Genomic DNA, 15,751 nt, shown 5'->3' with positions numbered 1-15,751 from the left:
AGATGGTGGGGTCATTTATTCTCAAGCAGAGTTTTCCCAGTATATTTCTTGGGAGCTCATTTCACCCAGGGCATTACTCGAACTCCTTCTCTCACAGAACATCATAAAATAGTGACTGTCGTTGGTCCTCAGATATTATGGAGCAAGGGACTCAATCCTACAGGTGAGCTCTACTTGGAGCTATGCTAACAATGGGTGGGGGTGTCTCTATTCCAAAAAAAAAAAAAATCCTGGGCAGGAAGTAATATTTTCTCAGGGGAACCATATGTGTGAAAAGGTTTGGATTCAGCCTGAAGTACTTACCTCATGAAGCACAGCTAGGTAATCTCCCTTGCTGGGGTGTCACAAAATTGTGCCAAATCCACAAAGGTACAGGAGACAAAAGGCTTGCAAGGTGCTCTGTATCACAAGTCATCACAAATCTTTCATTTAACTCAGGGACTCCACAAAACAGTCCTGAAACCTACTTGTAACCAGATATAGATGGCTGTTGGTGGGTAGACTCCTTCCACCAAGTCAGTCCTAAGACATCTGTTAAACTCAAAGAACCTCAAAAAACAGTCCTCTGCCTCCCTAGTTCTCAGATATGGCAATTGGGTACCAGGCTCTTTTCAGTAAGTGTGCTCTCTTATGCTTCATGACCACAAAACAAAATATATCTAGCAAATTGTCTGTGTGTGAGGATCCTAGTAACAGTTTCAACAATCAATTTCTCCATTTTTATACAGAGTGAAAATATGACATGGTCCTACATTTCTAGGAACCTGGCAAATGGAGCCTGTGGACAGAGTCTTCTGAGTGAGATTAGAAGGAACTTATTCCCACACAGCTGTGCATTTGGTGTAGGTAAGATCATTAAAGCTATAGTGTGTGGTGCTCTCCTGGCCTAACCAGAGATTCCATAGCACACCCTTAGATACTCTTAGACATAGCCAGTTATTCCATAGCTACTCCTCACAGAATGTTTGAAAACCACATAATAATTTACCCTACAAAATCAAGGAATAAGGAACTCATTCCTACAAGGTACCCCACTGGGAGCAAGGGAGAGCAAAGGGACAAGACTGTATTATTTGAGGAGCCATCAATCCTAAAAAGGTTTCAAAGTGAGCCATAAATTCTTGCCTCAAATGGCAAGGCAAGGCGACCTCCTTTCCAGGAGTCTCTCAAAATGTTGCTGAGTCCACAATGTCTCTGGATCTGAGTGGATGGTAGAGCCCTCTATATCTGGAGTAAGCACACAGATTTTGGTAAATTTAAGGAACTTCCAAAAAGGTCCACAGACCTCACTGTCACTAGCTATAAATTTCTGGAGAGGGTCTCATTCCACTAAGTAAGCTCTGAAGCATCGTTTAATATCAAGGAACCACAAAAAGTGCCCCAGACTACAAGTCCTCTGAAATGAAAACTGGGAACCAGGATTAGATTAAGCAACCCCCTTATGCTTCAGCGAACCCAAAAGGAAAAAAAAATCTAACTTAATTGTCTGGGCCTGGGGATCCTGGATCCACCACAAACAACCTACTCCCCAGCCTCCATCCAGACCAAAATCTCATACATCCCACCTTTCTGGGAATCTCTGACATGGTGCTGAAAGACAGTTTCCCCAGACAGGAAATAACAGGGGCTCATTTCCACAATCCCCGAGCAGGTTCAGTGCAGGTCAAATTAATACAACTATAGTATGTGGGGCTCTCTGGCTCCAGCAGCTCTTCTACAGTACAACCTCACATACTGGTTTGACTCAAATATTGTTTGAGTCAAATATTGCATCTATTGTCTCTCCTGGAACATTTGAAAAGGCATCTTTAGAAACACTTCAGAATCTAGGAGTAAGGGCTCATTCCCACAAGGTTAGCCCACTGGCAGCTACCAAGGCCAAAGGGATGAAGCTGCATTATTTGGAGGATCATCTATCCTGAAAGGTTTCAGAGTTAGCCCGAAATTCTCACCTAAACTGGCACTGCAGGGCGCTCTCCCACCTCGGCTTCTCCCAAACTGGCACTGAGTTCAAGTCCACAAATTCTCCAAATGTGATTGGCTGGCGAGGTGATCTCTGTATCACAAGTCAGCACAGAGAGTTCCTTAAATTGAAGGTACCTCACAAAAGGTTCCTGAGTCCCCCATATCACCACACATAGATGGCTGAGTGGTCTCAGTCCATGAGCTCAGTCCTAAGGCCTCTACTAAACTCAGCGAACCTCAGAAAGGTCCTCAGCCTCGCTAGTCCTCAGATATGGAAACTGCCAATCAGGCTCTTCCCAGTAAGTGGGCTCGCTTATGCTTCAGGATGGACAGAGGTTCAAGCCTATCATAATTGTCTGGGCCCGTGGATCCCGATCCAGCTCAAACAACCCACTTTTCATTTTTCAATCAGAATAAAAATATCACGCGCTCCTGCATTTCTGAGAACCTCAGAATTGGTCCCTAAGGACAGAATCCCAGGATAAAGTGGGGGTAGGGACACATTACCACTGTTTATGAGGGTATATCATTAATACCACGTTATCGGGGTCACTCTGACTCAACAAATGCTTCCACAGTCTACCCTTAGCCACTCATTTTAAACGGCCAATTTTTCCAACCCTTTTCCTCAGGAATGCTTGAAGACCGCACCTTTAGACAATCCCTACCTTCGAGGGATAAGGAGCTACAACCCACAAGGTTAGTGAACTGGGTGCTAGGCGGGCTAAAGGGTGACTTTCCAGTCCTGAAAGGTTTTATAGTGAGCCCGAAATTCTTACCTCAACTGGCACAGCGCGGAGAACTCCCTTCCAGGACGCTCCAGAACAAAATGGCGCAGAGTCCAAAGGACACCGGATGTGAGTGGCTGGCGAAGTGCTCTGTACCACAGGTCAGCACAGAGGTTCTGTGAAACTCAGGACGCTCACAAAAGGTTCCGGAGACCTCCATGTCACCAGATATATGATAGGGAGGGAATCATATGCCCAAGTTCTCACTGAGGCATCCCTTAAAGTCAGGGAACCGCAAACAACAGTCCCTTCACTCCCCTGTCTGCCAATATGGACACTAGAAACCAAGAACTTTCCAGTAATGGGACTACCGTTTCATTCAGGATCCCAAAATGATACAAAACTCGCTTAATTGTCTGAGCCTCTGGATCCTGGATTCAGCTTAGAATACCCACTCCTCAACTTTCAACCAGAATAAAAATCTCACATGCTTCTGCATTTCTGAAAACGTGGGAAATGTTCCCTTAGGACTGAGTCTTAGATCAAGAGGGGTAGGAGCTGAATCCCAGGAGGGTGCTCCTCTTTGGTGCTGGTTACATCATTTTAATTATAGTATTTTGTTGTTGTTGTTGTTGTTGTTGTTCTCAGACCTAAGGAATGCTTCCCCAATCCACTTTTAGCAGTTTTTTGTCACAGCCAACTACTCCATTGCCTTGCCTCAAGCAAAGTTTGAAATGATAAGAAAATTAGATAGTCTCCAGAATTAAGAAGCAAGGAACTTATTCCCACAACGTTGACCTACAGAGAGCTTGGCAGGCCAAAGGATGGGGATCATCTGTCCTAAAAAAATTTAGAGTGAGCCCCAAATTCTTACCTCAACTGGCAGGACAAGGAAACATCCCTTCTAAGAGTCACATAAAATGGTGTCCAGTACACAAAGATGCCAGATACAACAATACAGATACAAGATACAAAGACACAACAATTAAGAGCACAGGCTGCTTTAATCTCAGGAACCTCACAAAACATACCTTAGGCCACCATGTCATGAGGCATAAATGACTTGGCAGGGACTCATATGCCCAGTTTAACACTGAGGGATTTGCTAAACACAAGGAAATTCATTAACCAAACCTAAGTCTCCCTTCTCCTACCATATGGAAAATAGAGCTCAGGCTCATTACACTGAGTGGACTTGCATTTGCCTCAGGACAACAAAAGGATACATGTCTAGTTTATGTGTCTGAGTCTGTGGATCCTGTTATCCCTTCCAAAAACACACACCCCGCATTGCATGCACACTAAGAAGATCACATGAGTCTGCATTTCCCAGAACCCCGGAAGTTGTGCCTAAAGACATAGTTTCCTGAGAAGGAACAATGGTGGCTCGTTGCCACAATACTTGTCCTTACCCTGTCCTGTGATGTCTATGGTCCCTCGTTGCATATGAGAGCATCCAAACTCTGTTCCAAGTTCTTCCATCACCGTACAAACTGTGCAGCTTTTAACCTGTTCTGAACTGATGAAGAAAATGGGGAGGGTCTCTTGTATTTGGGCCCTAGAATTGGAGGAGTAAAGACTCACAGGCCAATTCATAGAAGCAGACAGTTTGGGTCCACTGATTCTCACCGGAGTATAGTTATAGTGTTTGGGGACCCTCTCTGGTACTTCACATGTGAACCTTTAGGTCTTACTTTCAGTGTCTCTGGAAATCCTAGAAATCGTTCCACGAGTGCAGTCTAGGGAGAGAGGTCTTAGATCAGAACAAATACAAATAACCACACCAGGTTTTGTGATTAACTGACCTCAGGAGATCCACTGTATCTTTTGGGATTCTTCCCTCTGGATCAGAGCTCCTTTGACTTGAAAATAGGCTTTGGGAATATTAGTAAAGAATTGTAGGCTTCCCTAATAACTTCTTTAAGAATGTGTAAATGATGCTCATTTATGTTATTTGACCCCAGCACATGTGGAGCAGAATTAGATTAGTTAAGACAGTTCTTTCTAGTGTGCCATTTCAGTACACCTTTAGTTTTCCACTGAAATCAAAATAGGAATTCATCTAATACACACACTCATAACACACACCCACACACACACACACACATCTTGAATTGAGCTGATTTTCTAGTTGAGAAATTACTATAAATGAGTGTGAAAAGTCAACGAATCCTGGGTGAAAGTATAGACTGGATTAAATTCTGAGTGAATGTGTTTAGTTTGAAGGGGTCAGAATCATTCCAAGGACGCTAGTTCCTCAGATACACAGACTCATGAGAAGAGAAAAAGATTTCCACTGGGTCTACTGGAAATTTGGTCAGGTATCTAAAAACACACGACCAAAGCTAATTCTTCAGAGATGACTGCAACCTGAGATTGATCCCCAAATACCTTCCAGGATAATGTGTGAAATACGTTTCTGATTCATCAGAATGAACATGTTCAATGTATCCAGGATTTGCTGTACCTGTGTCTGTGTGTCTACTTTTTTTTTTATTATTTCTTGTTTTCTTTTTTATCCCCATGATAGTCTCATTCCCAGGAATAAGCTCTGTTACCTGCATAAGATATAGAATAATAATGTAAAAATTGAATGTATAATTAATATCTTAAAATAGCATGCTCAGAAAATAAATCCAGAAAAACAAACTAAACTAAAATTTCTACCTCTCTGAAAATATATTGATTTTTTTTTCTAAGTCTATACTGCCCACTGGGTTCAGGATGTTGTTTTGTTTTGAAAAATCACAAGGATCATTCAGTTGTTTTCACAGAATTGTTCCTCTTCCCCATCATCCCATTCTTCCTCCCCTTCTTCCTCAACTGACTCGCTTAGAGATATGGCTGATAGGGCAGATTTCAGTTTGGAACTGCAAGTGCTGTACACAGACAACAGGTACCCATATCTCTGGTACCATGAGGAGATGTTGGGCACATGCACAGCCATGTCTATCTCAACAGTAGCTGATGGGAAATCTACATCATTTTCAGATGTGTCCCCTTTAATGGGACTCTGGTCTCCTGAGAAGGACAAAAGTCTGTGTCACTTACAGGGATTTTGCACTTTTTAATGGCATTAGAAGGCCCCTAAGAAAGGCTGCCTGCATGTGTCTTTTTCTTGTTAAACTGCTGCAGTCACTATATACAACTTTCCTTGGCCTTAGGCAGCACTGGAAATGTATATTAGGTAAAAGCTTCATCTTACTTGTACTAGTCCAGAACTCCTCAGCCCTTCTGAGTTGAGATTGTGACTGGCATGCCTGAGCTATTTTCTCCTTTGCTCCTATCAATATTCCAAGGAGCTCTGTCTTGTCCCTCAGGAAGCTGGAGTTCTCATAGATTTAAAACAAATGTACTAAGTTAGCCAGGTACGATGCAGCAAACCTTACTCACATTTTCCTTCTCTTTTGGGAGATGGAGAAAAATGGCTCACATTTCTGTCTAGTGGTGACATTTGTTGCAGCACGCCATCTCTAAAGAGCAATGACTTATAGATCAAGTTGTCTGAACTGGCTTCTAAGAACCTGCCTTCCTGCCTGCTTGCCTGCCTGCCTGCCTGCCTGCCTACCTGCCTGACTCCCTGACTGCCTGACTGCCTGACTGCCTGACTGCCTGACTGCCTGACTGCCTGACTGCCTGACTGCCTTACTGCCTGACTGCCTGACTGCTTGCATGTCTTCCTGACAGCATAAATAAGGTCAAATTCAGCCCAACAATGCCCTTCAGTGGTGTGGTTTTACTGTTTTCAAAGTTATGGGTTACACACTTCTTTCTTTAGATTCTGGGGCTCTTCCAGGCTTGAGTGATATGCTTCAGAGGTGTGCCTGCTGCTTTTATCAGGGTTCTTTCCAGGAGTATAGCTGACTTTTTGTCAACTAATTTACTCTCAATAAACTCATTGCATAAAAGTCTTCGGCAAGTGGAAACATTACTTTGCTCTGCAAGTGTTCTCTGTGTCTGGAATGAAATCCTTTCTTGAAATCTTCTTGAGAAATCACATGTGACACAAAGGACCAATTAGTGACTAGCAGAAAAATAACATGACATAAAGAAATGGCCATCAATCTTCTGCGGTATGGACTGTTGTGTCTCTAGTAATTGTAATAATTATGTGTCCTCTGTTAGGGTTATAAGATACACAATAGACTTTGAGGCATCTCCCTAAGGTTGAACTGACCCAAGGCAGAAAGACAGGAGTAAATAGACATGAGGAAACAAACCCCTTTGTTTACATGAGACATAGCTTCAAAAACACATAAAGACGGAGGATGATCCAAAACTTAAAAATGTTTCTTTTCTGAATTTTGAGGTGAGGAACATAAGGGAGAACAGGAAAGAAAAAATGATAGGTCAGAAAACTGCATTATGTGGCAAAATTTACATGAAGTACAGGAGGCTGTTGGGAATTTCCTCATGAACCAAATAGGCCGGGATAGGGGTGATGGGAAGGCCATCTGGGCAGCCTCTAGGGTGGCAGGTGGAAAAAGGAGCCCTAGAAGGGCAAATTGATCAGGAGGTGGGAATTGAGGACCATAGCCCAAACCAAACTGTGGTGGAGAGCTTAAGTCCTGTGGGGAGATTCCTCCATCTAGTTAGGACACAATATAAATGGTGAAGTTTGAGCATTGGACAGGGAAATGTTTACTCTCTCAGTGGGTCATGGGACATAGCTAAAAATGCCCTCTCCTGCTGGCACCCTGATTCATTGTGGGCCCTATCCTTGTTCCCATGTGAACAGTATTTGGTCAACCTGGCAAGTGTAATTTCCACATGGTCAATAATGTTACTGGGAGGACTGGAAAAGTTTCTGCTGGGGTTTATTGGATACCTGGAACTCCTACAGGGGCCCCTCTGCGCTCTGCCAGCTCATGTTGACAGTGTCTTCAGATGCATGAAGAACCACACAGTGTGCTGCTCCCATTCCTACCTGCACTATCCAGGGTGATGGATCCAGGAAAGTCTTTGGAAATAATGAACTCCTGATAATCACACATTCCAGACAAAATTAATTACGCCTGGACAGAGCATGAGGGGAAGGTGGGAGCAGCTGCAAAGACAATATCTGAACACAATTCTTAAATATATTTATGTCTGACACATCAGCACAGTTAAATTATGTCACTGTTTCAACATCAGGGTTGAAATATGCCTTAAAGTTTAATTCAGTATTTGCAATTTCCCCTTCTTCTTCTTCTTCCTTTTACAACATTGTATGATTATGTTTTCCCTAGCCTTTTGTTTTTCCACGTATTCCAATATTGAATTTAAAGGAAAATATATTTACACTATTGTGATTTTTGACAGAAAATTTCTGCAACATGTCTTAGATTATATTTTATATAAAGCAGGGTTCATGTATAAAAGAAAGGGGCCCTAGATTCCAAAGAAATGGGTGAGGGTGAGGGAAGAGTGAGATGCATGCATTTGGTCCTTAATTAGGCCAGGAACCTGGAGTCCATAGATAATGCAAAGGCCATGAAGGAGTGCTGCTTACTACCTTGACCACCTGGGTTGCACAATGTGATTTCATATAGAACCCAATATGACCAGCCCATGGTGGTATCACTTACAAAGCCCTACCCCTCTCCTAACAATCATTAATTAAGAAAATGTTCAAACCCATGACTACTATCCAATCTTTTATAGCTCTTTTCTCAATTTAGGTCCCTTCCTCTCAAATGACTTTAGCTTGTATCTCACTACATAAAATTATCCAGCACAGTTTGGTTCCTCAAACTACCATTGTATCAGTTCCAGTCTCTCTTTCAAAGACATCTGCTTGATTATAAATCTGTCCATGGGAATAAACTCCTTTTCCAGATAACAAAATCAGTTTCCATATTTCAGGGTAATAGACCCAAGCACAACAAATTATCCAAAAAGACAGAGTGAATGCCTAGCACACTGGAAAGGTAAAATGTGTAGCTTTCTAAGTACCTAAATCCCAGCCCAGTTTGAGCCTCTCCGACCAAGGTGCACTGCCTTCAGGGGACAAGGCTGTGCTGTTTGGTAGGGACAAGACTTCTGCAATGGACCCTGTTAAAAGGACAGCAGTGAAACCTTTCTGGTTTCCAGAGGCAGAAGGAAGGTCAGAAAAGAAAATGCAGCAGGGACAGACAGGTGGGTGGGTACAAAAGACATGTTTGTGAACAGGGGCCTTTATGAGGAAAACGACTGGGACTTGGACAAAAGCCTCGATTGACATCTATGTTCTCAGCTTTCCAGGACACAGCCACAGAATCCCTAAATTATTTTGGACTAATGCAGTAAGCTTTTAAAAAATTATTTTTAGTTTAAATAACATATTTTGAGAAGAAAGTTAAATAATAATAAGTTTAGTTTCTATAAGATCAAGATTGCTGTCTTATCAATTACTCAGTATATAAATCATAGATTTATAAAGTTGTTTAACCTTGGAAAATCTCTTTGAGGTTTTATTCTTACTCTAAATATTATTTGCAATTTATATGGACTAATATTTTATTACAAAATAGGTTATTTTCTTAGACAAAACATCCTGACTACACTTTCTACTCCATATACCCCATACAGCTCTACTCACACCTTCCCTCTCTATGCTCCACTCCCCATATGATTCTTCTTTCAAAAAGTGGAAATCTCCAAGGACAACAGCAACCAAACCCTACAAAAGGCATGTCAGTATGACAAGGCAAACTTCTCAAATGTCAAGGCTTTACAAGACAAACCAATAGGATGAGAGGAGTATAAGCACAGGACAAAGATTCAGAGACACACACATTTCTGAAGAACAACCAAACTGATTTCCAGAGGGGTTCTATCAGTTTGCAATCCCACCAGCAATGGAGGAGTGTTCCTCTTTCTCCACATCCTATCAAGCATCTGCTGTCACATGATTTTTTATCTTGTTTTGTTTTGGTTTGTTCCAATCAAACTCTTCCAGTGCTATATTAAAACAGGTAGGGAGAGAGTCAACAGCCTTGTCTATTCCTTGATTCTAGTGGGATTGCTTCAAGTTCCACTCTCTTTAGCTTGATGTAGGCTACTGCCTTACAGTATGTTGCTTTTGCTATGTCTAGGTATGGGCATGGAATTTCTAATCTTTCTAAAACTTTTATCATGAAGGAGACTTAGAATCCATTCCATATACAGTCCCCAAACCCAGAATCTATTGTGGATGCTGGGAAGTGCTTACTGACAGGAGCCTGATATGACTGTCTACTGAGAGGCTCTGGCAGAGCTTGACAAATATAGAGAAGGATTCTCACAGCAAACCATTGGACTAAGTGTAAGGTCCCAGATGAAATAGTAAGAAATGGGCAGATGGAGCAGTTTGCAGCCCCATGATTGGAGCCACAGTATCAAATTCCAGATCCCCAAGAGTTCCTGGAGACTGGACTCCCAAGCAAATAGTATATATGAAGGGACTAATGGCATATGAGGTAAAGGATGGCCTTGATGGACATCAGTGGGAGGATAGGCCATTGGGCCTGTGGGGGGTTGATGCCCCAGTTTATGAGAATCTCAGAGATGGTAGGTACAAGTGGGTAGATGAGAGGAGGAGCACCCTCATTGAGGCAGTTAGACAGAAGAGGGGATAGGGCTTTCCAGACGGGAGACCTGGAAAGGGGATAACATTTGTAATATAAAATAAGAAAAGATCCAATGAATTAGAAAAATGGCATCTCACATCCTCTCCCGTTGTAAGGAGTCCAACAAAACCACCAAGCCAACATCCATAACGTGTAGAGAATTTGAATCAAGCAACATGGCTGTTCTCCCAAGAGATCATACCCAAAGTACTTCGAGGGCACTGTGTTCTGGCTGGAATTACATACATTTATTCCCACTAGATATAATGCAGACCCAATTATTACACACCTTTAATCTCACACAATGAAGGTAAAGTTATTTGTAGAAGGAAGTAGCCAACTATGAAAGTAAAGTTGACTTGAGGGCAGAAAAAATAACAAATCATAAAAACATTGGAAAGACTGAGTGAGAGATAGGATAGTGCAGTGGACTGGAATGATTTGGTCCCTCAACACACTAGAGAATCAAGGTTCAGGTACTCAGGTGGGCAAGGAGTCAGCAAAAACTTCACAAACAGACACAAACACCAGAGAGAGTGTTGGGTCAGAATGTAATTTCTCAAAGCAAGCATCAGACTTATATTACAGAAGAAAACAAGGAAGTTAAGTGATACATTAAGGTTATCCAAGGTACATTGATGTTACCCGATGCAAAATGACCCTTTACACAAAACAGAGAAATGCATACATAAAAGCTGACAGGATCCAGCCATGGATTTCAACTGGGATAAAAATCAGTGTTGACAACTGGGATATAAAGCAGACCCACCTAAGGACAGCTTATTTTTAGAAGACAGGGAAAAGGGCTTTATGCCCTTGCCATAGGAACAATTCTAGTCTATTGTATTATCCAACATCTCCCTAGGATATTTAAATTCCTGCACATGGAAGTGGCTCAGCTGTTATTCTAAGTTTACTTTGCAGAACTAGCCCTGAGATTTCCAGCTCTTTTCCAGTAAATTGAAATGCCTGATTTCTTTCTCTACCTACACTGGAGGCATTTCGGCTGAATGAGTAGCATTCTTAATACATCCAAAGCCCAAGGTTGGCTCAATGATTTCCTAAGATATTGGAACACTTGTGGAGGCCAATCTAACATAGCTATATGTCAAATCATTTCTTGGGGGCGCTTATAATAAAACATTACTGAAGGGAAGCACACAGACCTGTTCAACAACTGACACAAGGGCAAATTTGGAGCATTCCTGCTATGAGATGCCAGGGTTCCAAGAGACTAAGTTTCCATAAAGCTTTTTGCCTCAGAACTATGTCCAAGCTTTGGGGCCAGTCATGCAGTCTCCACTGGTGTGTGTGTGGCAGAATAGGCCCAACTCTCAAACAAAAAATGGGAGGCTACTTAAAAGAGATGAGTGTGGGAGGGAGTTTTACAAGGACAGTTTGGAGGTGGAGAATAAAATACCATGGAGTGAGAAAAAGGCAGGTGATTAGAAAAGATTGCCAGAGACAGTTTGAGGTAAAGCAGATGAACTCATCTAGAACCCAAGGGAAACTGGTCTGAATCATTAAGATTGGAGAGAAATTTATACCAGAATAGCTGAGATGAGCCACAAAGTCACAATAGGTAAAACAAGAAACTGATATATTTATATATTATGCTGATATAATAATAGTTCTATTTGGTTGTAACCTCAGTTAGTTTCACTCTGTCTCTGTTTAGTTTATACTGGGAGATTAGGAACTAACGAGGAATGACCAAGAGGGAAATAATGATAGGATTGTAGAAAACAAATCAAAATAATATTTAAAATAATAATAATAATAATGATAATGATAAACAGGAATCAGTAATGTTATTCAGCAGTAATCCTTAGAGATGGAGACCCATGCAGGTCCTGTGCTTTCTGCTTTAGTTTATGTGACACCGTGCAAACTCTTCCTATTTAATTTTGTTGGCCTTGTTCTCTTGATGTCCCACATCCTTTCTGATTTCTATAATTTTCCCCAGACCACCCCCCCTCAAAAAAAAATTCCCCAGGCTTCCCCATCTCTTCTCTGAAGGTCCAGAGACCTCAAATTTAAACACTAACTTTACATAATGTATGCTTGTGGGTCTCTGCACCTGCTCATATCCAATGCTGGAGGAAGTCTCTCTTATCTGAAAAAAAGCACTGACCTATGAGTATAACACTCTGCAATAGGCCATTCATACTTGGTTCAACCCTAGGTCTCTGGGTTCCCCTGTTTCCATGTCTAGGCAATGTATCTGTCTCATAGCATGGACCTCTGGTTAAACAAAACATTGGTTGCCTACTCCTTCAAGTTCATACCACTAGCCCTCTTGCAGTGCCCCCGAACTTTATATAGGTATGACAGATTGTACGTTGAAGGATTTGTGGCAGATTTGATGTCCATCTTACACTGTTTTTAGACTGCCCAGTACCTTCCCACACAAAAGTTCCTAGAATGTTGGAGTTGAGTCACCATGCATGTACCAGCTAGTCTTCTTTATACCCAATGAACTATGTGACATTTTCCCTGGCAATATGGCCACAGTGTCAGTTTGCAGAGGACAAACCCTAGTCCTGGCATCAGCATGTGTTGTTTGGGAATCTCTATGGAACCCTTCTGCTAAAATCTTAAGCAACTCCAATGTATTCCCACCACTGGAACATTACTTGTGTTCCAAAGATGGCCTGTTCAGACTACATATCCTCCATTACCAGAAATCCTAATTATATTAATGGATTAGTAAGGGACCCTGGGTATGAAGAGGCAGCATGACCAAACAAATCTTATAAACAACAACATTTCATTGTGGTTGGCCTACAGGTTCAGAGGTTCAGTCTATTCACATCAAAGCCAGAAACAAGGCAATATCCTGTGAAACTCGGCACTGGAAAAGGAGCTAAAAATTGTACATCTTGCCCCTAAGGCAAAGAGGAGAAGACTGGGAAACCCACGTAGCTGGAGGGGAAGGTATCAACGACAGCCCCCACCATGTCACCCTCAAAACAAAGCCAGATACATTCAGTCACCAAAATAAACTTCATGGATTCCAAGAAGTTTCCATTACAAGGCGTATCCACCTGAACATACTTAAAAGTTCCCCAATTCCAAATGCCTTTCCTTGTACTGTCTAATTCCATCAGCCCATCTGTCCCATTCGCATCCACATCCAACCACTTATATGCTGCAATTTTTATTCTATTTTCCCTTCTCAGGTATATTCATTCATGCTCCCCCTACAGACCTCTTCTTTACAGAATCCCTCTTGGCCTATGGATTTTAGCTTGATTATGATTTACTTAACTCTAATGCCAATTTATAAGTGAAGAATTCTTTTCCAACATGTGTACCTCATGAATTACTGGAACGTGTGGTCTAGAATAAGATACCCTGGATCATGACATACAGATCTTTTGAGTTGTTACTTGGCCAGAAATCACAAAATGCTATGGTATACAGCATACAAATTGAGGTGCTTGCCTTAGGAAGACCCTCTGCAAAACTCTGAACCAGTTCTAATCATCATTAAAAAAAAAAAAAAAAAAAAAAAAAACCTCTAAATTTTTGAAAGATCTGAGGCTCACGCTCTAATCTTATATAGACAATTTATTGACTCTGGCTTCAGTTCTACCCCAATTATCTAGAGGAAAATATAGACCTGATTTCTTTCTCTACCAACACTGGAGGCATTTCGGCTGAATGAGTAGCATTCTTAATACATCCAATGGTCCACTGCAAACAGAGGACTTTAGTATGCACAGGGAACCAGTGAAGATTATAGTGTTATGAATTCAATTTAATAATTTTACTTTTAATTTTAATTTGTTAACCACAACATACTAAACAGTTTGAGATGATGAAAAATCTTTTATTCTTGTTTTTTTTAACTTTCACATATTTTCCATTGCCCAGAAAATTAAAGTTACAATGTCACTAGTTTCTTGAGACATTTAACAAATTAATACAGAAGTCATTCCCACTTCTTTTCAAAATAATAACATTCTGCAAACCTGGAAAAACAACACTGCATGCACTTAAAACTAAAAGTATTGGACCTTAAACTATGATTATTAAAATTTTGGACTACTAAGAATCCTAAAGTCACCCAAACAGAGTGATAAAAAATGCTTAATGCTCTCCTCCAGCCACCTCTCAAATGAGGATACAGGAATTTTATCAATGACACTATCTGACGTGGGGTTAGAAGGGAAATGCCAGTACACTAGAATGTGTGCAGATCAGAGAAATTAGAGCATCTGCTCAAGATCCAGGCCTTGGTCCTGTCTATCTCATCTTGCAAAGCCTCTGCATACTTTTCAGGGAAGGCTCTGGGATGAGTCTTATTAATGCTGGCAAAAAACTGTAAGACTTTCATTTTGCTGGTTTCTGCTAAAGCCCTTGGGCCCCACAGGAACCCATAGCTAGGAGGATCACTATTGGGCACCTGCCTGTATTCCAGGTACCCTTCCTGCACAAAGTCCTCAGAGATGAGCTTCCTGGGGTCTTTATGTATGTAAGGATCCCTCCCACCACACAACCCTATGTTATTCAGCATTTCCCAGATAATCTCCTCACTGACATAGTTTCCCTTCATGAAAATGACACTCAGTACAGCTATGAGGATACCTGTCTTGGGCATACCCTGGACATCAGTCATCATCCCATCATAGGTGATCCCCAGGGCAGTGACAAGGATATAGGAGTGGACAGAGGGGTCCACTTCTACCATGTCAAGGCCAAAGACCAGCTTCAAGCACTCAGAGGCCTCACTAAAGATCAGAGGGTAGTACTCCTCATACTCTCTACCAATACTTTCCAACATTTCTGCTTTGGTAGTGATTGCCTTCATTTGATAATTTAAAACCAGAAAGTCCACCAAGTCATACACCTTTGTGTTCTGTGCATTGTGCAACAAATACAGTGGGTCTTCCAGGGCCTCTGATCCTTTGATGGAAGCTTCCTCAGATGGGCTATCAGGGATGGAGGCCAGTGCCACACAGGGAGAGTAGGCTTTCTGAGGACTCTGGGGAGGACTTGGTATTCCACTACCACACACCTTATTTGAGGTGGTGGGTCCTTCCTCCTCCTCTGATGTCTCCATGGTCTCCTGGTCGTTGTTTAATTCCTGTTGGGCCTGAGCACTCTCTTGGAGGTAGCAGTATTGGGTCTTATAGGAATCAGCCATTTTGACTATCCTAGGTAACAGTAGGCAGGATAGTGTTCCAATCCCAGCAGGCAGGATCCACAGGTCTGATGGAGAAAGAAGAGGGTGAGTGGATTCTTAAGGCAGATCATGTCCCACAAAATTCAAAATGTCATGATACTTGAGAGCTCCGGAGGAGTGTTTTAAGGTCACAGGGCTCTAAGCAATCCTGGAATCTGAAAGCCTGAAACAGGAGGCCCCCCTGCCATATGGAGTGCAGGCAGGTATCACAACAGATAATCACAGTGTACCATGGGAATATTTGAGGTATTGTGGAGAGTCAGTATTCTCAGTTGTTGGGACCATTGATATATAAT

The 15,751-nt window shown here is 41.8% G+C and overlaps 1 protein-coding gene across 1 annotated transcript; it reads right to left on the bottom strand.

Annotated features, from left to right (window-relative positions):
• Positions 1 to 14,453: 14,453 nt before the first annotated feature.
• On the bottom strand, positions 14,454 to 15,461 carry LOC147004480 (melanoma-associated antigen 10-like). Its single transcript, XM_085837543.1, has one exon. The coding sequence runs from the start codon at positions 15,414 to 15,416 to the stop codon at positions 14,454 to 14,456; it is 963 nt and encodes a 320-aa protein (XP_085693669.1). The 5' UTR covers positions 15,417 to 15,461.
• Between the last annotated feature and the right edge of the window lie 290 nt (positions 15,462 to 15,751).

The sequence above is a fragment of the Mus caroli genome, unplaced genomic scaffold (genome assembly GCF_978045245.1).
Source record: "Mus caroli unplaced genomic scaffold, Mus_caroli_1 scaffold_5, whole genome shotgun sequence".
NCBI lineage: Eukaryota > Metazoa > Chordata > Mammalia > Rodentia > Muridae > Mus > Mus caroli.
Note: the sequence above shows the minus strand (reverse complement) of the source record. Positions and strands in the feature narration are given on the sequence as shown.

Bases quoted from the DNA above. Each gene is read 5' to 3' on its own strand.
- LOC147004480 (XM_085837543.1), bottom strand. From the start codon at position 15,416: ATGGCTGATTCCTATAAGACCCAATACTGCTACCTCCAAGAGAGTGCT.